The 21,986-nt window shown below is 54.6% G+C and overlaps 1 protein-coding gene across 1 annotated transcript in view; it reads left to right on the top strand.

Moving 5' to 3' along the window:
- The window catches only part of LOC102468403 (protein-arginine deiminase type-2), a 56,569-nt gene that overhangs the window by 7,749 nt on the left and 26,834 nt on the right, over positions 1 to 21,986 (top strand). The window contains 4 exon segments of the mRNA XM_006172262.1: positions 5,931 to 6,114; positions 7,044 to 7,116; positions 15,494 to 15,555; positions 21,371 to 21,488. Of these exon segments, the coding sequence (XP_006172324.1) occupies positions 5,931 to 6,114; positions 7,044 to 7,116; positions 15,494 to 15,555; positions 21,371 to 21,488 (437 nt within the window).

Raw genomic sequence — 21,986 nt, forward strand, 5'->3', positions numbered from 1 at the left:
GGATTCAAAGAGGATTGTTTTCTCTCTCCCTCTCTCTTTCCCTCCAGTGAGCACACGTGCCTTCTGACAAATTTTTTTAAACAAAAAGAATAATAATGAGACATGCTCCCTGCCCTTGAAGACTCCGTAACACTAGTGGGAGAGAAACATCAAGCATTTGTTGGTATTGTTTGTGGACCAGCAAAGGGAGGGAAAGATCGGTTCAGTCAATCAAATCAGGGAAGGCCTGGAAGAGGTGGCACCTGAGCTGGGTCCTGAACAACGTCTCAGAGTGAGACCTGGCACCTGCCACACAGGAGCAGTGGAAGCTGTCAGCAAAGTTGGGGCCCCTAGAAGCAGGAAGGGCACAGTTTCAGTGGCCTGGTGTGTGAGTCTAGAGGGTCAGAGCTCAAACTGGGGCATCAGGTGCATGGTTCAGGTGTTAGACTTAGTAGGGAGTCATTGAAGCCTTCTGAAGGGAGAGGTAATTATAGATGAGATTGTTCCCGAAGGACAGGCCCAGAGAAGCTAGCGGCACCAGTGCCTAGTGAGAGGCTGCTGAGGTCCCAGACGCAGAAGGAGCTGGCTACAGACAAACATCACTGTTTGCCTCTGCAGCTGCTGTCTAGGGCAGCTGCCCACCCTCGGGACTCTAGCTATCTCTGCTCTGAGGGCCAGCTGCAGGCTCGGACTGGGCTCTGCCCCCAGCCGTGCCTCCCTCCTCTCTCCTTGAGGGTGCTCGTCATGGGGTTGCAAGCCAGGCTGCCACCCACAAACTCCCCCCTCAGACTCCAAAGACCCGAGGGCAGGATGTCACACCCCAGCTGCCAGGAGCTGGGGTCACTCCGGGGATGAGCCCCGGCTGGTGTTAACGAGGCCCAGGCCAGGTGGACAAGCTGAGAGAGGCAGATGCCAGCCAGGAATCGTCACGTGGTGCCCTCGAATCTGGGGCTGCGTGAGCCACCCAGCACTGCAAAGCCAAGCCACCGACCCTCCCCACTGGCCGGGCGAAAACCACAGGGGCTGGTCCCCAGAGGCCACACAGCATCCATGCTTGGATGGCCAACGACCTTTGTTTGATACCATCTCACTGGCCATTTCTGTCCATGGCCATGGCCACCACCTGGTCCCAGTCTACCACCCCTGCTCACCAGGACAGCCACAGTTAACTCCTCCAGGCCCACTGCTTCCAGTACTGATCCCTGAAGCCTACCCACTACGCTCACCTTGGGTGACCTGGACGCAGTGCAGAAACGATCACGCCTTCCCTGCTTAGAAACCTCCAGGACTCCGCTCTAGTCCCAGGAGGAAGGCCAGCTCCTCTTAGGATCTCAGCCTGTCCTCTCACCTCTCCCTCCCCTCGCTCACAAACCCCAGCCACATCTCTTTCCAGTTTCTCAAAGAACACGCAGGGCTCACCTCCACCTCGCATCACCCGCGCTGTCCTTGTTGCTCGGAAACCTCTGCTCCCTTCCTCTCCCTGCCTTGTCCAGTTCTGTGGTTCTCAAACTGTGGGCCCCGGACCAGCAGCATCAGCCTCACCTGGGGGCTTGTTAGAATCGCAGCTTTTACTGTAGATACCAGAGGCAATGTGGGAGGAGGGTAGGAAATGACAGTGAGAAATATGTGTGTGTGTGTGTCTGTGTGTGTGTATATGAAACAAGACACAAAAAAATTTTTTGTTGATGATAACATGTAATTAAGCCACTATACAATGTATTCTGGAGGGGAAATCGCATTTTGTATGCTGTGATGATGTTCAGTGAATGACTGTAAAATAAATAAATTAAAAAAAAAAAAAGAAAGAAAGAAACGCAGCTTTTTGGGCCGCACCCCAGACCTGATAAATCAGAAACACGGGGTCTTGGCCCAGCCCTCTCTATTCAACAGGCTCTGATGCCGGTGCGCACTCAGATTTAAGAACCACTATTTTAATTAATTCTCATCTATGTTGTAGGGTGTAAAGTTTAGGGCCTAGGTCCCTGCCAGTTCCTCGGGGAATCCCTCCTTGAACTCCAGAGTAGGACCGCACAGCACCCCTTAACTCTCCTTCAGAGCAATGACCCAGTGATCACACAGGGAACTGGGCAATCCGCAGGGTTCCTCTCTCCCACTGGATCATGAGCTCCCCAAGGGAATTGGGCAATCCGCAGGCTTCCTGTCTCCCACTGGATCATGAGCTCCCCCAGGGAACTGGGCAATCCGCAGGGTTCCTGTCTCCCACTGAATTATGAGCTCCCCTAGGGAACTGGGCAATCCGCAGGCTTCCTGTCTCCCACCAGATCATGAGCTCCCCCAGGGAATTGGGCAATCCGCAGGCTTCCTGTCTCCCACCAGATCATGAGCTCCCCCAGCCCAGGGAGCTTGTTATCCTCTCTGAGCATCTAGCACTATGACTAACAAATAGTAAGTGCTCAATAAACATATGCAGAGTGGATGAATGACCACATCAGCAAGCCCTCCTCCCTCACTGCAGCAACATTCATTTACCACGTGCCTGGAGTGTGTCAGGTGCTAACGAACACACACACACACACAAAAAAAAAAAAAGAGAGAGAGAGAGAGAAAGAAAGAAAGAAAGAAAGAAAGAAAGAAAGAAAGAAAGAAAGAAAAGAAAAGAAAAGAAAGATAGTATTCCCATATTTGAGGAAGTAACTGCCACGAGAGAGAAGGTACGTGGGCACAGACGGACTGACTTGGACCTTCACGGAGAGATGGCCAGGCAGAGAGGCAGGGAAGACTGTTTCAGGTAGGGCCTGCAAGATGGGGCAATGCAGGGAACTTGGGGGCGGTAGGGGCCACAGAGGTTGAGGCTGGAGAGCCGGCTCAAGGCGTCTGGGTGAATACCAGGCTCAGCTTGGACTTTATTCTACAGTCGGCACTGAGGAGCCACTGAGCATGTTAGAGTTAGAAAGTGACCTGATTTCTGTGTTTTACAAATTTGCTTTGATAATACTGCTTGGAAAGCCAAAAAGGGTGGGTTTATTCATTCGTCTGTTCCCCAAAAATACACCGGGCATGGCCTTGTCCTGGGTGCTGGGATACAAGGGTGAGCAGACGTGGCCCCAGGGGCCAACAGCGTGTCCTCTGTCCAGTAAGCACCCCCACCCCCTCTCCCTTTCCCTCAATACCATCCAGGGCCTCTCCCTGCAGGGACAGTCGGAGGTGACCACAGCCACTAGCTCTCAGGTTTCTGCGGGGGATTTCTGAGAGGTTTTTCCCGAGGAGAAAGGCGGCCAGCAGGATCCAAAGGGACAATGGGTGCCTTTGTTCTGCTGCCAGGCCGGTCCAGAATAGCTGTTTGCTCGGCCTGGTGCTGGGTAGTGGGAGGGTGTGGGGTCCTAGAGCTCTGATGTGGGTGGCATTAACTCTCTGGAGTCTCTGGGGCCTTCTCCTGCTTCTCACTGGCCCAGAGGCGTGAGGATGGCCAGGAAGCATCACTTAACAGTGGCCAGGATTCAGGGTCCTGGGAGATCACCTGGTAAAGCGTTCTTTCCTAAGCAGATCGTGTGCAGGAGCGCAGCAGACAGACCAGATGAAATAACAGCCACTGTGGTTAAGAGACGCAGAGCCAGGAAGAGACGTCCCAGCCTTTCAGAGCCTCCCTCTCCACCCCATGGCCCAGGGCCTGCCTCTCAGAACTCTCTAGACTCCAGCTTTCTTTGAGCTGGTCCCACCACTCATTTTAACCCTCAATGAAATCGAGAGAAAATGCTTTGCCCAAGGCCACCCAGCGAGTTGGTGGGCAAAGCTAGCACAGGACCTGGAGGACTGTTTCCCATACCCGAGTCTGCAGTTCCCAGACTCTCGGGATTTGGGCCAAAACCATATTCCACCTGCAGCACATTTTTCAAAAGAGGTTTTTACAAGGCTTCATCAGTTGCCGTAGAAAGATACTGCACTTCGGGCCAGCAGGTGGTGTGGTGGTTAAGGACACTGGGCTCCCACATGGCCGACCACAGTTCGAGTCCCGGACCTGGCGGCTTGCTTTCTCACCCTCTCACTCTCTCTCTCTCACTCATTCTGTCTCTTCCAGGTCAAATTAAAATAAATAAATAAAGGTAAATAAAATAATTGTAAAAAAAAAAAAAAAAAAAGAAAGAAAGAAAGATACTGCACTTAACAAACACAGACCCACTGAGTCTACGACGCCGAGGTGGGCCGGACCTGTGCTGAGAGGCCAGGTGTGCTGCTGCTGCTGAATTCTGAGGGCCACTGCCTTCTCTCATTCAACCCTGGCCACTGCTTACACCGTCAGCTGCCCAGTCACACCTCGGTCATGCCAGCCAGGCTCTCCAGGGGTGGGATCCACAAGTCCACAGCCTTTAACAAACAAAACAAAACAAAAACTCTGAAGATTTGAGTAGCCGTCCCTAATGATTTGGACACCCAACCATAGTTGAGAACTCCAGGCTGGTGGAGCCCAGAGGCACCAGGCCCCCAAAATAGCAGCTGTGCCTTCAAGACACATTTATGCCTATGTCTGAGTCGCAATCCCATGAGAATCCCACCTACAAGACCAGTCCTTCTGAGCCCTCTTTGGACTTTAGGAACCTTGAGGTGGGGTAGGATTGAGCAAAACCATCAGCCCTGGGGACCTTCCGTCCCTGGCCTCCCTTCCTGTGGGATCTCTGTAAGCCAGCGTCTTGGCCAGCTCATAGCAAACACCATAGACGGTGGCTTAAAAACAAAGGTACTTTCTCACGATTCCGGAGGCTGGACATCCGAGCTCCGTGTGCCATCATGGTCGGGGTCTGGTGAGGGCCCTCCTCCTGGCTCGCAGATGGCCTCCTTGTCCCTGTGCCCTAACACAGCCTTCCTTTTCTCTGTGGGTGCACATGGAGAGGGAGCTCTCTCTCTTCCTTTTCTTCTAAGGCCACTAATCCTACGGGATTAGAGTGCCACCCTTATGACCTCATTTCCCCATAATTACCTCCTAAACACCCTGTCTCCAAATAGCGTGCTGAGAGGTTTTGACTTCCACGTAAGAACTGGGGGGAGAGGGGGGACACCTCAGTTCATGGCAGCCAGATCAAACCAGTTAGTTCTTGGGTGATGGTTTTTCTTGAATCCCAGAAATATTTCCTTTTCAATGGAATACCACCCCTGAAACCTAAGGAATGGCCCTCAGAGGGTGAGGAATTCGAGGCCGACAAATCTATGGCTGGAAGGAGACCTTTGTGACAGAGCCACTAGCCCTACCCCTCTGGGACCCGCATTCCAGGCTCCCCGCCAAGAACTCCGCACTTCATTCCGTGACACCCTGCGAGGAATCGAGGGTACCAGGCCCAGCTCTGCCTGTGGAGCAAACTCCTTCCTCACAGGGGCTCAGCCTCCCACCCTGGCAGCACCACGTTGGGGCTCCCAGCAGTTCCGCCATCAGAAGTACCAGGAAGCTTGTTAAGTAGTCAGATCCCCGGCGCCACCCAGAATATTCTGACCTACTAGGTACAGGATTGGCCCAAGGAACCCGCGTGTTTGTTTTTTTGTGCCCAAGCACTCCCCAATGGAGGGTGGTCACCGCAGTCTCCTCCCGTTTCTCCAACCTGTCAAGATTGGGGGCCCAGCAGGTTTTTCAAGTCTCTGGGGCTAGGATTCAAAGCACCGGCCTGCTGCGAGAGATCCCGCACCCTTAACCAGCTGACTACAGAGCCCGCCCAAATCTGCATGTTTAACAGGTGTCCTCCTCATTACCAGTTAGACCACGGCTGGATGGACAAAATGACACTCAGAAATGTCCCCCGGCTTAAACTTCCTATGGTTAAAACAGGCCCAACCACAGAGAGGCACTGGGAAGGCTCTGCAAGGCAGCTGTTCCTTTGCCGTCCCCCACCCCCCACCCCAGGCCAGATGACCTGGGAGGTGGCCTTGCCTCCAGGAGCCTCCTTCTGAAGCCCCTTGTCTGGCCTACCCTGGGGCTCTTCCTGACCCCCTCTCCTCTCTCCCTACAGTGCAGCCCCCGCAGGGGCCAAGACCTTCAGCCTGAAGCACTCAGAGCGCGTGCGAGTGGAGGTGGTGCGCGACGGGCAGGCCGAGGAGGTGGCCACCAACGGCAAGCAGCGCTGGCTTCTGTCGCCCAGCACCACGCTGCGGCTCACCATGAGCCAGGCGAGCACCGAGGCCAGCAGCGACAAGGTGCCACGGCCGGGGCAGTCCCCACCTCACAGCCTCAGGAGCCGCAGGCCATGATGGAATCGAGGCCAGCTCAACAGCCAGGAGCGCTAGAAACAGCTTGCGAGCTTTCTAGTCGTCAGGGCAAAAGGGAACAGGAGAAACCGATTTTGATAATATAGTTCACTTAACCCCACGTATCAAAATATTATCATTTTGACTTGGCACCAGATTGAAAAATATCTGCAAGATAGCCCATACCGCTTTCTCATCCCACAGCTTAGGCCAGCGTGTGTTCCCTGGCTAAGCCTCTCTCAGTTCAGACCAGCGCGTTTCAAGTGCTCAAGGGCCGCGTGGACCAGAGGCCGCGCCGCGTGGGTTAGACCACAGAAGGACGCCTTCCGGGAGGGTGCTATTGAACGGTGCTGAGTTTAGGAGCTCGGAACCAGAGATGCAGAAGCCACTGCCACTAGTGTCCCTCACTGTCTGTCAAATGGGGCACCAGGCACCCATGGGGAGAAGTGATTTGACCCAGCTGCAAAGCTGAGAACAGAAGTGTCTGCTGGCTGGGTTCTCTAATTATGAACTTTGCCGCGTGCCACATCACAGTGGTAACACTGGCTTTTATCCAAAGAAAACAGCCTCGGCCCTGTTCTCGGGCACTCAGTGGGAGCCGGACACGAACACAGCAGGCAGAATGCATAGGGCACAGGCAGACAGATGGCATCCTGGCGGCACTCAGAGACGCCGGGTCCTCCCCTGGCTCCATGGTGAGAGAAGCAGCCCACCAACCCAGGAGTGCTTCCTAGAGGAGAAGGTTCAAATGTCTGGGGAGGGTTAGCCCCGACAAGCTGTGAGGTTCGAGGTGGGGAGGGTAGTTACTTCCAGTTTTCCTGCTTGTGACCTGTGGTCTCTGCTCTTCTCTCTATCCGATGTGCCCCCTCCCCGTGAAGGTCACCGTCAACTACTACGAGGAGGAGGGGAACACCCCCATCGACCAGGCCGGGCTCTTCCTCACAGCCATTGGTGAGTCCTGACTATGTTCTTGGTGCCTTCATCTCCCAGGGCCGGGTGTGGCTGCCCTTGGGCTGTTTTCAGGGAGGCAGACATACACAGAACCTCTTTGGAATGATGCAGGCTTGTGGAGGGAGGCCGCAAAGGCCTTGGCCCTTCTCTTCTGGGGCGGGGGACTTCCTGCAGGAGGAGATATGTCCTGGTCTGTCGGAGACTCATCCAATGTCAGGGTCCCCTTCGTAGGCTCTGTGGGCCATGGAGGAGAGACAGGGAACTCAATTCCTCCCTCTCTTCTCTGCAGCCTGGAAAAGAGCCACCCTCTCGTGGTGAGGAAAGCGGCCATGGTCTACAAAGGCTAATGGTCTTTGCCAATCCCAGCTACCCTCTTGAGCTGCCCAGCCCAGCCCCGAGGCCGCAGAAATGCTGCCCTGGGTCCTTAACTCACCTTCTCCAAGTCCTTCATAGACAGTGAATTCCAGAGAGGTTAGTCTTCATAGACAGTGAGGCCCAGAGAGGTTAGGGAACTTGTCCAAAGTCACACAGCAAGTCAGTGGCAGCTTGAATCCAGAACTCGGAGTCATCCTCTTCCCAGGTTCTTTGTGCTGCACTGTACTGCCCTGCCCTGCGTGCCAGGCCGGCACACCGGGCAGTGGAGCCCAGCCCGGCTCAACGGGACCCAGGGATGTGATCTTTTAAACCTCAGTCACTCAGCCCTCCCGCAGTTGAAGTATTTCTTTCATTTTACTGTGTATTTAGTTACTTTTAAGACAGGGTCTTGCCTCACAACCATCCTGCCTCAGCCTCTCAAATGGCTGGGCCTATAGGTTCACACCGCCATAGGTGCTTGGCCTTTAGGGTAAACCAGGACTAGCCCAGGCCGTCCGCAGCTGATTTTCAGATGAGCTTCACTGCTGGTCCCCTTGGCAAAAAAAACTAAGCGGATGCCCAGCCCTGGCAGGGGGACCTTGGGATGACCCCTGGGGGCCTGGGGAGACAGTAACCAAAGTCTCCCAGGTCATGCTGAGCTCTGGCACGTGTGCAGTGCACTGTAGCCCCCAGACTGTCTCAGATGACCTCCCTGAGGAAACTTAATCCTGCAGAGACAGGGACACCTGAGGACGTAGGCGGCAGGGCAGGGGCCAGAGCCTGCCAAAGGGGGGTGATCCCGGAGGGCTGCCTGCGCCATCAACAAGACTTCCACCACAGCAAGACAGGCTTGGGGTGATGGGAAAACAAAGCTTTGTGAGGGGGCGGGCCTGGGCTTTTCCTCTCCACCAGAAGACTGGAAAGCGAGTGCTCAGAGGGAGCGGCAGGGTTGAGGCCCAGGACAGGCAACCGAGCTCACCCCTCCGCGGTTCCAAGGTTGTGCCTAACTGCCTCACCTTCCAGGTATTTGGGTTTCTTGGGGTCCCCCTCCCGGAACCCCACCACCACCCCCAAATGAGAAGATTGACACTAAGATGTCCAGAAAAAAAAAATTAACTAAACAACTTGCCATAAACTATCACCATCCTTTTAACACCTAAAACGTAGGCAGGGTGGGGCCCGCGGATGGCGTAGGAGTTACATCACCAGACTCCCACATGGCTGACCACAGTTCAAGGCCCAGGCCCAGTAGCTTGAAAATCATGTTGGGCATGTATGTGTGTGTGTGTGCCCAAGATCCCCAGAGGAGAAGGGATTGCTGTACCGTCATCTCCCCGGGGGGGTGATTTCTCACTTTTCCTCTCACTGTCTCTGTCTCTGTCTCTCTCTCTTCAGGGAGCACACATGCCCTAAGGCAAAAACCTCTTAAAAAATAAAAAGAAAAAAGAGTAGACAGGGCACAATCTCAAAGACGGCCATTGACAACACGTGAACAAAGCTTTACGGAAAATTCATCCCACTGAGCTCAGGATCCCCGTTCTATCAGGGACTCTCGTGAACATTTGGTTTTCCTTGGGAACCACTATCTCTCTCCAAGTCTTCTCTCCCTCGGCATCTACCCCATGAGGCTTTGAGTGATCATTCAGGGCAGTGCCTCAGAGGCAGGAACCCCAGGCACTCCAAGATGGTAGAACCACCCCGCAAAGACACCTCTGAATCCTTTCACTCGAGTCCTGCCCTGAGCCCACACTGAGCAGAAAGAGCTCTGGCTTCAAAGGAAGAAGTCCAAGTTCTGGCTCTGCCCCCTGTGGTCACTTTGTGACCTTGGTCAGGTTACATCACCCCTGTGAGCCTCAGTCTCCTCATCTGCACAATGGGACCTGCATGGGGCTTGCAAAGATCCAATGGAATGTGCCTGTGAAGAGCCCGGGCCTTGGTCCCAGTCCTGACAGGACTTGCTGTGTGACCTTGACAAGCAGCCTATCCCCTCTTGACTTCATATTTTCTGAGCTAAAAATGAAAGTTTGGGGACTGGCAGGTGATATGGTAGTTAAGGGTGCTAGACTCCCACATGGCCAACCCCCGTTCGAGTCCCAGACCTAGCAGCTTGCTTTGGCTTGCTTTCTCACTTTCTCTCTCTCTCTCTCTCTCTCTCTCTCTCTCTCTCTCTCTCTCTCTCTCTCTCTCTCTCTCTCTCTCTCTCTCTCACACACACACACACACACACACTGTCCCTCTCTGGCCAAATTAAAATAAATAAAAATAGTTCAATAAAATAATTTTATTTTTAAATGAGAATGTTGAGCTCATTAATTCCCAAGGATAATCAAGGCTCCAGTTAGGGCTGATTTGCAAGGTCTTCCCTGTTGAGAGACAAGCAGGAGGAGAGGTGGGGAGGGAGGAACAGCCCATCCTTTTTGCTGTGGTCCTGGCAGTGGGAGCAGTAGCCATACACGGGCCTCCAATAACCTAAGGAGCGTTCCTGCACCCCCTCCCCAGGCCTCAGACAATTGCCCTAGTTGGCCTAGGGGGAGGGAGTCCTTTCTCCCCAACACACCCCAAGCTGCCGGGTAAGACAAGAAGGCCAGGCACTCTGCCACTGTCCATGAGACCGGTGGCCCGCCAAAATGCTTGTGCCTCTGGGTCACAGCTGAGGCCTCAGCGTCTTGATGCTGGGGGCAGACTGCCTTGAACCCAATCCTAGTGACATTTCCCGTTAATCTGCCCCACACCCAGGCGCCATCTGACACCTCGGGGCTATTCTGAGGAGCTGAGGTAGGACCCAGAGCCTCTGGGAAATGCTGCCTGGAGCCCAGCCGCCCTGAAACAGGTGTCCCCTCCCACTCCCCTGAGGAGGCAGAGCCACCCCAGGGGGCAGAGCTCTGGGCAGGGCATGCCCACCCATCACCGAGCATCACCCCGTGGAGTCTGTTGAACTGGACATTGCAGGGAGCCTTGTGAGGTGACCTGAGGGGGTAGCGTGTAGCTAGGAGGGGGCTCTGCAGGACGGTGGAGGGGAGAAGAGGTCACCGTGGTAAACGATGGGGACATGTCGTGGGTCCTGAGAGAGAAATGGTGGACCTCCATGAGAGGTCACTGTGAGAGGTGACAAAGGAGGCAGTTTTCAAAGCCCGATTTCATAACAAGCAGGCAACAAGGCCTGGCCGGATTCGATAAATCACAGAATGGCAGTAAGAATGTTGGTGGTGTGAGGAAGGTCACCTCAGACAAGTGAGGGGACAGGCTAGACCAAGAACCGCTGTGTTTCTTAGCCCTTTGGGGGACCAGCAGGTGGCATGGAGGTTAAGGTCCTGGACTCCTACATGGCCGACCACGGTTGGAGTCCCAGACCTGGCGTCTCAAAATTCACACCAGGCGCGTGTGCACACGCACAACCAAAATCCCAAGACAAGAATGGAGAAGGGATTGAGGCGTGGCCATCCCCGTAGAGGGTGATTTCTCACTTTTTTTGTCTGTCTTTCTGTCCCTGGCAAGCAAACGTACCCTATGGCAAAAACTTAAAAAAAGAAACACACTTTGGAACTATTTTATTCACTTTTTTGAGGGGTACTAAATGCAAATATTACATTAATAATATTTTAAAATTTGAGAAATTCATAGTGCAATGCAACGTAATGCAGTGAAACAAGCGAACGTTAAAATGTCCTTGGAAAATGGAACGGGAGTGCCAGTTTATTCAGTACGGGAACATTTTGAAGTCCGTGCATATTTCCCGTAATCCCCATTTCCTATGAGCTTTTGGAAGGCCCTCATGTAGGGAGCTTCGTGATTTCTCTCTCCCCCACTGACGCACTGGTGGGTACAGGACGAGGAGCTCTGACATGATATCACTTGGCAGCCCAGGGACAAAGGCCACTGTGCTGCCCAGGTGGGAACATGGCCCCAGCTCTAGGAAGGACCTCCAGGGGAGCAGGTCTTAGGTCTTCAAAGGTAGGCTTGGCTTTCGGAAGCAGCCAGGGGGAGGTCAGCCTGGGTCAATGGAGTCAGAGGGGCTCTGGAGTCAGAGGCCTGAGTGGGAGGCCCAGCTCTGCTCTCTGGGGGGCTGTGGTGGTCACTTCCCTGCTGGGCACTTCCTGGTTTCCTCCTCTGCAGGGGATGGGGTGATGACGCCTCCCCTGGAATGACGGAGAAGAACCTGCCTGCTCTGTAGCTGGCAGGGTGAGGTCCAGGGGAGTGACTGCCATCTTGAAAAGCAGAGGCTGCTCCTTAAGCAGGCCAGGCCTGCAGCTGGTTCCCACGGAGGAGCTTCCAGCTTACCTCCCTGAAAGGCAGCAATCATGGGGGTTGTCAGCCTGGAAAGTGTGGGAAGTTCTGGAAGTGAAATGAACAAGTTAACATTGCTCCTGGTGCTGAGCCCTCAGCCTCTAGCGGTAGCTAGGGGGACCACCTTCCCCCGGAGCCTTCCCCTGCACCAGCCTGCCACGTTACCAGCCAGCTTGCTGACAGGGGATGCGGTGGGCCCGCCCTTGACCCTCGGCCTAGGGGGAGGGAGTCCTTTCTCCCCAACACACCCCAAGCTGCCGGGTAAGACAAGAAGGCCAGGCACTCTGCCACTGTCCATGAGACCGGTGGCCCGCCAAAATGCTTGTGCCTCTGGGTCACAGCTGAGGCCTCAGCGTCTTGATGCTGGGGGCAGACTGCCTTGAACCCAATCCTAGTGACATTTCCCGTTAATCTGCCCCACACCCAGGCGCCATCTGACACCTCGGGGCTATTCTGAGGAGCTGAGGTAGGACCCAGAGCCTCTGGGAAATGCTGCCTGGAGCCCAGCCGCCCTGAAACAGGTGTCCCCTCCCACTCCCCTGAGGAGGCAGAGCCACTCCAGGGGGCAGAGCTCTGGGCAGGGCATGCCCACCCATCACCGAGCATCACCCCGTGGAGTCTGTTGAACTGGACATTGCAGGGAGCCTTGTGAGGTGACCTGAGGGGGTAGCGTGTAGCTAGGAGGGGGCTCTGCAGGACGGTGGAGGGGAGAAGAGGTCACCGTGGTAAACGATGGGGACATGTCGTGGGTCCTGAGAGAGAAATGGTGGACCTCCATGAGAGGTCACTGTGAGAGGTGACAAAGGAGGCAGTTTTCAAAGCCCGATTTCATAACAAGCAGGCAACAAGGCCTGGCCGGATTCGATAAATCACAGAATGGCAGTAAGAATGTTGGTGGTGTGAGGAAGGTCACCTCAGACAAGTGAGGGGACAGGCTAGACCAAGAACCGCTGTGTTTCTTAGCCCTTTGGGGGACCAGCAGGTGGCATGGAGGTTAAGGTCCTGGACTCCTACATGGCCGACCACGGTTGGAGTCCCAGACCTGGCGTCTCAAAATTCACACCAGGCGCGTGTGCACACGCACAACCAAAATCCCAAGACAAGAATGGAGAAGGGATTGAGGCGTGGCCATCCCCGTAGAGGGTGATTTCTCACTTTTTTTGTCTGTCTTTCTGTCCCTGGCAAGCAAACGTACCCTATGGCAAAAACTTAAAAAAAGAAACACACTTTGGAACTATTTTATTCACTTTTTTGAGGGGTACTAAATGCAAATATTACATTAATAATATTTTAAAATTTGAGAAATTCATAGTGCAATGCAACGTAATGCAGTGAAACAAGCGAACGTTAAAATGTCCTTGGAAAATGGAACGGGAGTGCCAGTTTATTCAGTACGGGAACATTTTGAAGTCCGTGCATATTTCCCGTAATCCCCATTTCCTATGAGCTTTTGGAAGGCCCTCATGTAGGGAGCTTCGTGATTTCTCTCTCCCCCACTGACGCACTGGTGGGTACAGGACGAGGAGCTCTGACATGACATCACTTGGCAGCCCAGGGACAAAGGCCACTGTGCTGCCCAGGTGGGAACATGGCCCCAGCTCTAGGAAGGACCTCCAGGGGAGCAGGTCTTAGGTCTTCAAAGGTAGGCTTGGCTTTCGGAAGCAGCCAGGGGGAGGTCAGCCTGGGTCAATGGAGTCAGAGGGGCTCTGGAGTCAGAGGCCTGAGTGGGAGGCCCAGCTCTGCTCTCTGGGGGGCTGTGGTGGTCACTTCCCTGCTGGGCACTTCCTGGTTTCCTCCTCTGCAGGGGATGGGGTGATGACGCCTCCCCTGGAATGACGGAGAAGAACCTGCCTGCTCTGTAGCTGGCAGGGTGAGGTCCAGGGGAGTGACTGCCATCTTGAAAAGCAGAGGCTGCTCCTTAAGCAGGCCAGGCCTGCAGCTGGTTCCCACGGAGGAGCTTCCAGCTTACCTCCCTGAAAGGCAGCAATCATGGGGGTTGTCAGCCTGGAAAGTGTGGGAAGTTCTGGAAGTGAAATGAACAAGTTAACATTGCTCCTGGTGCTGAGCCCTCAGCCTCTAGCGGTAGCTAGGGGGACCACCTTCCCCCGGAGCCTTCCCCTGCACCAGCCTGCCACGTTACCAGCCAGTTTGCTGACAGGGGATGCGGTGGGCCTGCCTTTGCTCACCTGTGGGCAGGCACCGGGCCCCCCGCATGGGCTGGAACAGTGCATGGAACACAGTACTGCTGGACCACAATGTGCGGAGTGAATGGGATCAGTGGGGGCATCTGAACTGCCCCCTGTGGCGTCCAGCTCATGGCACTGCTGCCGAGGGCGGGACACTGGAAGGCTGCCTCTCCAGAGGGCCTGCGGCCTCCACCCTCCTGCCTCTTTCTAGACCCAGAAAAGCCAGACTCAGGGTCAGGAAGGAACCAGACGACGGATAAAGAGAGGACTTGAATGTAATTCCTGAACGCAGATGGGCCAGGGTGCCCAGGCGACATCAGTGCCCTCCTTGTGCCAGGACCCTCCTCCCCGCCCTGTCCAGGGAGAAGGCAGGCCTGCCAAGGGGACTGACCAGGAACACATTCATTCCCACCCAACTCCCACCATGGTCCAAGTCATGCTCGGTGTGAGACGTGCCCACTTGGGCAGCTCCGGGGCCTAGAATGAGCACAGCTCATTCTTCGTGACATGCCAGCCCTTCCCAACAGCATCCTACCCTGCTCGGCTCTGCTCTAACATGGGGACATTTGCCTAAAGGACATCTGACACTATCTGGAGACATTGTTGTCACCACTGGGGTGTTATTGGCATCTAGCGGGCAGAGGCCAGGGTGCTGCTAGACACCCTGTGATGCACAGGACGGCCCCACCGTGAAGAGCTACCTCGCTCGCCCCTTCAGTGGGGCTGACCAACGCAGTGCTACTGTTCTGCAAAAGGGCCCGTGTTAGAGATGGGGAAGCAGGTTCCTAGAGGTTTCTAATCTGCCCAAAGCACACAGCGCCTAAGCAGAGAACCAGGGTTCAAACGCAGTACTGTCAATGATAAACCGTCTCATTGCCCCAGGGTCTCCGCAAAGCCTGTCTCCATGGCAGGCCTAGGGATACTAAAGGTCCCTTCCGCAAGACAAGGGATAGCAGGGGCCCTGTCCGAGATCCTGTATCTGAAGCCCTAGACTCCCAGGCGCACACGGTTCCCACTTGAAGTACAACCCTCAGTCCTTGGAGGTAAACCTGAGACTGTTTGACGTTCGAGAAGAGAAGGGGTTACACATGCACACACACAGATGCACGTGTGTACCATGCCCAGCACAGGTGGGGAAGGACGTTAGGGAAGCCAGTGCCTGGAGGTTTTCAAAATAGGAGCTACGAAGCAGACCAGCTGCCAGGTGTACCCCAGTTCTCCTAACGCCACCTGTGGGCTGGCATGAACTTCACCCCTCAGAACCAAGGCTCCCAGATATGTACGCCGAGCATCATCCACCTGACCCCCACTCAGAATGAGGAAATGGTAGCAGAGCCCTCCCCACCCCAGGGCACCTCTAGAAGCCAGAAGCTATGAGGTCTGCAGTGCCTGCCACTGTTCTCAGCGGGTGGTGGGGAGGCGTGTGGTGGCAGGGGGTGGAGACCCTCCCTTTCCATGACCTAGTGAATGGATGAGCAGCACCACCCTCCCACAGGTGTGTGCCCCATCCCATCTGGCAGGCTCAGCAACTCACCCGTGTCTCTCATCTCCAGAGATCTCCCTGGATGTGGATGCAGACCGGGATGGCGTGGTGGAGAAGAACAACCCAAAGAAGGTACTTCCTCTCAGAGAAGACTCCATCCTGAAGTGGGGGGCTTCCACGGGCGGTGCCCAGCCTGGGTCTTGCAGGTGGCTGTGCTCCGCCCACCAAGCCGACATCTCCCATTTCACAGATGAGGAGACTGAGGCCCTGGACAGGCTCCCAGATACACAGTGCACCAGGTCAGAGCCCTCAGAGAAGCCCAGGCTCCTTCCACAGATGGCTACAGGGTCCCCGTTTCCCCATTCCTAGGATGAGGCCACCCAGCTCACAGCTGTTAGAAAGAGGAATAAATGTGCCTGCTGCAGAAGAAAGCACTTACTTCCATATCTGGGCTTTTATTTTAAACCCGAGGAGGTGAGGAAGGACTCCCGAACCCCCAGAGCAGAGCTCACATTAACCGTTCTCAATTCAAGTCATGTTACCTGTGCTGGCATGCACCCAGCCACACTCTCGTGTCTGCTCATTCATTTATTTGTTCAGTCGTTATTTTCTTTCATCCTGCATTCCCCATTCTCATTCTGCTCCCCCACAAAGGACCGTCTCAATGGGCTTCGCGTGGCTCTTTCCGTTCTGGTAAAGGACCGTCTCAATGGGCTTCGCGTGGCTCTTTCTGATCCGGTTCTTGGGGAACCGCGTGGTGTACGTGCTGGCGTGCGTGCACCTGAGCTCAGCAGGTGGCATGGAGCCTTGATCTCGTTCGGATTTGCACGTGTCCCTCAGCCCAGCTTTTTTTTTTTTTTTTTTAGAGGTTCTTGCTATAGGGCGCGTGCGCTCGCCAGACAGACAGAGAGAGACAGAGAGATAGAAAGCAGGAAATCACCCCCCAGGGGGGGTGGTCATGCCGCAATCCCTTCTCCTCCATTCTCCTCTCGGGATCTTGGGCACGCCCGCACACGCGCCCGGCGTGAGTTTAAGCCCCCCGGTCCGGGACTCGAACCGCGGTCGACTACGTGGAAGTCCAGCGACATAGCCAGTACGCTAACTGCTGGTCCCCCTCAGCCCAGCTTTTTTTTTTTTTTTTTAGAGGTTCTTGCTATAGGGCGCGTGCGCTCGCCAGACAGACAGAGAGAGACAGAGAGATAGAAAGCAGGAAATCACCCCCCAGGGGGGGTGGTCATGCCGCAATCCCTTCTCCTCCATTCTCCTCTCGGGATCTTGGGCACGCCCGCACACGCGCCCGGCGTGAGTTTAAGCCCCCCGGTCCGGGACTCGAACCGCGGTCGACTACGTGGAAGTCCAGCGACATAGCCAGTACGCTAACTGCTGGTCCCCCTCAGCCCAGCTTTTTTTTTTTTTTTTTAGAGGTTCTTGCTATAGGGCGCGTGCGCTCGCCAGACAGACAGAGAGAGACAGAGAGATAGAAAGCAGGAAATCACCCCCCAGGGGGGGTGGTCATGCCGCAATCCCTTCTCCTCCATTCTCCTCTCGGGATCTTGGGCACGCCCGCACACGCGCCCGGCGTGAGTTTAAGCCCCCCGGTCCGGGACTCGAACCGCGGTCGACTACGTGGAAGTCCAGCGACATAGCCAGTACGCTAACTGCTGGTCCCCCTCAGCCCAGCTTTTTTTTTTTTTTTTTAGAGGTTCTTGCTATAGGGCGCGTGCGCTCGCCAGACAGACAGAGAGAGACAGAGAGATAGAAAGCAGGAAATCACCCCCCAGGGGGGGTGGTCATGCCGCAATCCCTTCTCCTCCATTCTCCTCTCGGGATCTTGGGCACGCCCGCACACGCGCCCGGCGTGAGTTTAAGCCCCCCGGTCCGGGACTCGAACCGCGGTCGACTACGTGGAAGTCCAGCGACATAGCCAGTACGCTAACTGCTGGTCCCCCTCAGCCCAGCTTTTTTTTTTTTTTTTTAGAGGTTCTTGCTATAGGGCGCGTGCGCTCGCCAGACAGACAGAGAGAGACAGAGAGATAGAAAGCAGGAAATCACCCCCCAGGGGGGGTGGTCATGCCGCAATCCCTTCTCCTCCATTCTCCTCTCGGGATCTTGGGCACGCCCGCACACGCGCCCGGCGTGAGTTTAAGCCCCCCGGTCCGGGACTCGAACCGCGGTCGACTACGTGGAAGTCCAGCGACATAGCCAGTACGCTAACTGCTGGTCCCCCTCAGCCCAGCTTTTTTTTTTTTTTTTTAGAGGTTCTTGCTATAGGGCGCGTGCGCTCGCCAGACAGACAGAGAGAGACAGAGAGATAGAAAGCAGGAAATCACCCCCCAGGGGGGGTGGTCATGCCGCAATCCCTTCTCCTCCATTCTCCTCTCGGGATCTTGGGCACGCCCGCACACGCGCCCGGCGTGAGTTTAAGCCCCCCGGTCCGGGACTCGAACCGCGGTCGACTACGTGGAAGTCCAGCGACATAGCCAGTACGCTAACTGCTGGTCCCCCTCAGCCCAGCTTTTTTTTTTTTTTTTTAGAGGTTCTTGCTATAGGGCGCGTGCGCTCGCCAGACAGACAGAGAGAGACAGAGAGATAGAAAGCAGGAAATCACCCCCCAGGGGGGGTGGTCATGCCGCAATCCCTTCTCCTCCATTCTCCTCTCGGGATCTTGGGCACGCCCGCACACGCGCCCGGCGTGAGTTTAAGCCCCCCGGTCCGGGACTCGAACCGCGGTCGACTACGTGGAAGTCCAGCGACATAGCCAGTACGCTAACTGCTGGTCCCCCTCAGCCCAGCTTTTTTTTTTTTTTTTTAGAGGTTCTTGCTATAGGGCGCGTGCGCTCGCCAGACAGACAGAGAGAGACAGAGAGATAGAAAGCAGGAAATCACCCCCCAGGGGGGGTGGTCATGCCGCAATCCCTTCTCCTCCATTCTCCTCTCGGGATCTTGGGCACGCCCGCACACGCGCCCGGCGTGAGTTTAAGCCCCCCGGTCCGGGACTCGAACCGCGGTCGACTACGTGGAAGTCCAGCGACATAGCCAGTACGCTAACTGCTGGTCCCCCTCAGCCCAGCTTTTTTTTTTTTTTTTTAGAGGTTCTTGCTATAGGGCGCGTGCGCTCGCCAGACAGACAGAGAGAGACAGAGAGATAGAAAGCAGGAAATCACCCCCCAGGGGGGGTGGTCATGCCGCAATCCCTTCTCCTCCATTCTCCTCTCGGGATCTTGGGCACGCCCGCACACGCGCCCGGCGTGAGTTTAAGCCCCCCGGTCCGGGACTCGAACCGCGGTCGACTACGTGGAAGTCCAGCGACATAGCCAGTACGCTAACTGCTGGTCCCCCTCAGCCCAGCTTTTAAGCTCCATCAGTTCGCTCTGTGTACATCCAGGCTGTGGCCTCCCACCGCTTGCAGTTTTCTGCCCTTTTCTATCACTCAAGGTTTTGGCCATGGGCATATGTGCCCTTTATAATAGCAATTTGAAGCATAGGTTAAATTATCCTGGGTCACTGGAAAAATCATGACGTATTTTTTCTGTTTTTTTTCTATGCAAAAATGCGTTATGACTTTTCCAGTGATCCAATAAATAAATCGGTACTTTAAAAAGTAAAATAGGACCAGCTTCACAGAGTAGTAGTTAAGGGAGCCAGATCCCACATGGCCAACCGTGGCTCGAATTCCAGCCCTGGAGGCTTGAAAAACACACGAGGCATGTGTACATCCATGCCCCAGATCCCGACAGGACGGAGAAGTGCAGGAGAAGGGATGGCAGCATGGCTGTGCCTCACCGGGGGCTGTTTCTTCCTCTTCCTTTCTTCCTATGTCTCTGCCTCTCTGGCAAGCACATAAACTCTCTGGCAATTAAAGGAAAGAAAAGTAAAATGAATATAGCCCAGTGAGAAGGCTAGGGCCTAGCCACTGCCTCGGCTGCACATCTGGCAGGGGGGCCCTCGGGCCTTTTGGGGAGCCCCTTCTTCCAGACTCTCTTTTTTTTATTATTTTAAATTAATTCATTTTCTACATTAATTCACTATACACCATCACAACACACAAATGAATTTTCCATCCAAAATACACTGTGCATTGGCTCAATCAAGCACATCAACATACATGTTCTCAGCAAATAATTTTCCAATTCTTCTTCTTCCAGACTCTTTAGCAGGGCTATGCCTCAGCCCTGGGTCAGCCCAAACATACATTCTTCCTGACTATGACCAAGCCACATGACAGAGACCTCTGAGGCCAAACAGCCCCAGGGAGGAGGCTTCCAAGCTCCCCTAGGGACTCTGCAGTCAGCAAAGTCCCGAGATTTTGAGCCTGACCTTGGCCAGAATTTCTACTCCTGGGCCAGAGAAGCTTTCACGCTTTCTTTACTCATCCCATATGTATTTGTTGAGCGTCTTCTAGAGACAGGGCAGGCCCAGGAGATGCAGAAAGAACAGAGAAACTAAGCTTCTGCCCTCGAGGAGCCCACTGTCCAGTAAGGGAGACCCACGTTAAGTGAAGAACAGGTGGCTGTGTCACCGCAGTCACCCTAAGTCCTTCCCAAGGATGTCCACAGCGCCACGTGCAGACCCAGGGAAGCTGCTCTGCTCTGGAGAGTCAGAAAAGCTTCCGGGGGGCCAGTAAATGTTATAATGGTTGCAACTCTGGACTCTCATGTAGTCTACCACGGTGTGAGTCCCGGACCCAGTGGCTTAAAAACACACCAGGCACATGTGTGTGTGTGCCCAACATCCTGAGAGGACAATGGAGGAGAGAGTACTAGAGAATGGCAATTTTCTCGGTGGGGGGCAAGGGAGTGATTTCTCACTTTCTCTCTCCCTCTCTCTCTCTCTCTGGTGAGTATACATGCCCTATTGTAAAAATCTAAAAAAATAAAAAAGTTTAATTTTATTTATTTTTGCCAGAAGACATGTGCACCACTAATGACATTTTTTAATTTCATGCATGTTTTGTTTAAAACAAGATGTCTTTACATAAAATGTCAACTACATGTTCTTCGTGTGTGTTTTTACTTGCCAGAAAGTATGTACTCTCATCACAGAAAGAGACAGAACATCAGAGAATCTTCCAGGAAGAAGAGATGCCAGAGGAGAGCTGACCCAAATGAAAGGAGGCAGGACAGTGTTCTAGGTGGAGGAGCCAGGGCAGGCAAGGCCTCGGAGCTTGGAGTCTTTGGGAACTAGAAAGGCAGCAAGTGTGTGAAGAGCGAAGTGGAGGAGACAAGATAGTCTCCCAGGGCTTCACCGGGGAGCCAGGGCTGTGTCCTAAGTCCGCTGGGAGCCCTGGCTGGGCGTAGCGCAGGGAAAGAAGGTGATCTGGCGGGAGTCTGCTCTTGTTGTTCTCTGGCTACAGGTAGAAAGTGGAGCCCCTGGGGGCCAGCAGGTGATGTGGTAGATAAGGCTCTCTGACATGATCGACCATGGTTCAAGTCCCAGACCTGGTGGCTTGTTTTCTCACTTTCCCTCTCTCCCTCTCTCTCTCTGTCTCTGGTCAAATTAAAATAAATGAATGATAAATCAAATTAAATAATTCTTTAAAAAGAAGAAGAAAATGGAGCCCCTGCAGGTCCTCCTTGGAGCACTCAGAGCATGTCTGGACCAGGTGGATGTCTGCTTCCAACTGAGCCTCGCTGGGGACCTCAGGGCCTTCCTAGAAGGTCTGTCTGCTTATTCCTTTGGTGGCTGGTGGCTGGTGGCTGCCCTCCACCCCTGCCAGGCACAGTTACTCCAGCTGAGAGGCCTGCAGATGCCCCAGTCACCCTTCCTGTCTCTGTGTCTCCCATTGACCCTACCTGGGCATCAGATGTGGGGATCACAGTTGCCAGGTCACAGCTGCCCCAGTCGATAGCTGCTCTGGGTCCCCATCCTGGGGCTGGCTCTTCCATGTCCCGTGGGGCCTTTACGGCAATAGAGAAGAGGACACTGATCTTTCTTCCTGCCACTGCAGGCGTCCTGGACCTGGGGCCCTGAGGGCCAGGGTGCCATCCTGCTGGTGAACTGTGACCGAGATGTGCCCTGGCTGTCCAAGGAGGACTGCCGCGACGACAAGGCCTACAGCAAAGAAGGTGCTGGGGGGGTGCTTAGGGAGGGGGCACTGACGGTGGAGGGAGCAGTGGGAATATTCGTGCAAAGCTGGGCAGGGCCCAGGGTGAGGCCAGGGTGGACTCAGGTCTCCTGGCGATGGGGAACTCAGACCCTACCCTTGCTCAACCAGAAGCCAAAGCTGTAGCTGCAGCTCAGCTGGGACCATATCTTTCTTTAAGTTACACACAGACGTAGAAAAAGGACTGGAAGGGGTCAGCCACTGGCAAGAAGGGTAAGGCACTGGATCCCACATGGCCAACTCCACGATTCGAGTCCTGGACCCAGTGTCTTAAAAAACATGCTGGGTGTGTATGCATGCATGCCCAGAGGAGAATAGAGAAGAAGGGGCTGTGGCATGGCCATCTCCCCAGGGGTGATTTCTCACTTTCTCCCTCTCTGTCTGTCGAGTGCATGCACCCTATAGCAAAAACTAAGGGAAAAAGAGAAAGGGCTAGAAGGAAATTCGCATGAAGTTAGGG

Source organism: Tupaia chinensis, unplaced genomic scaffold, assembly GCF_000334495.1.
Source record: "Tupaia chinensis unplaced genomic scaffold, TupChi_1.0 Scaffold000146_1, whole genome shotgun sequence".
Taxonomy (NCBI): Eukaryota; Metazoa; Chordata; class Mammalia; order Scandentia; family Tupaiidae; genus Tupaia; species Tupaia belangeri.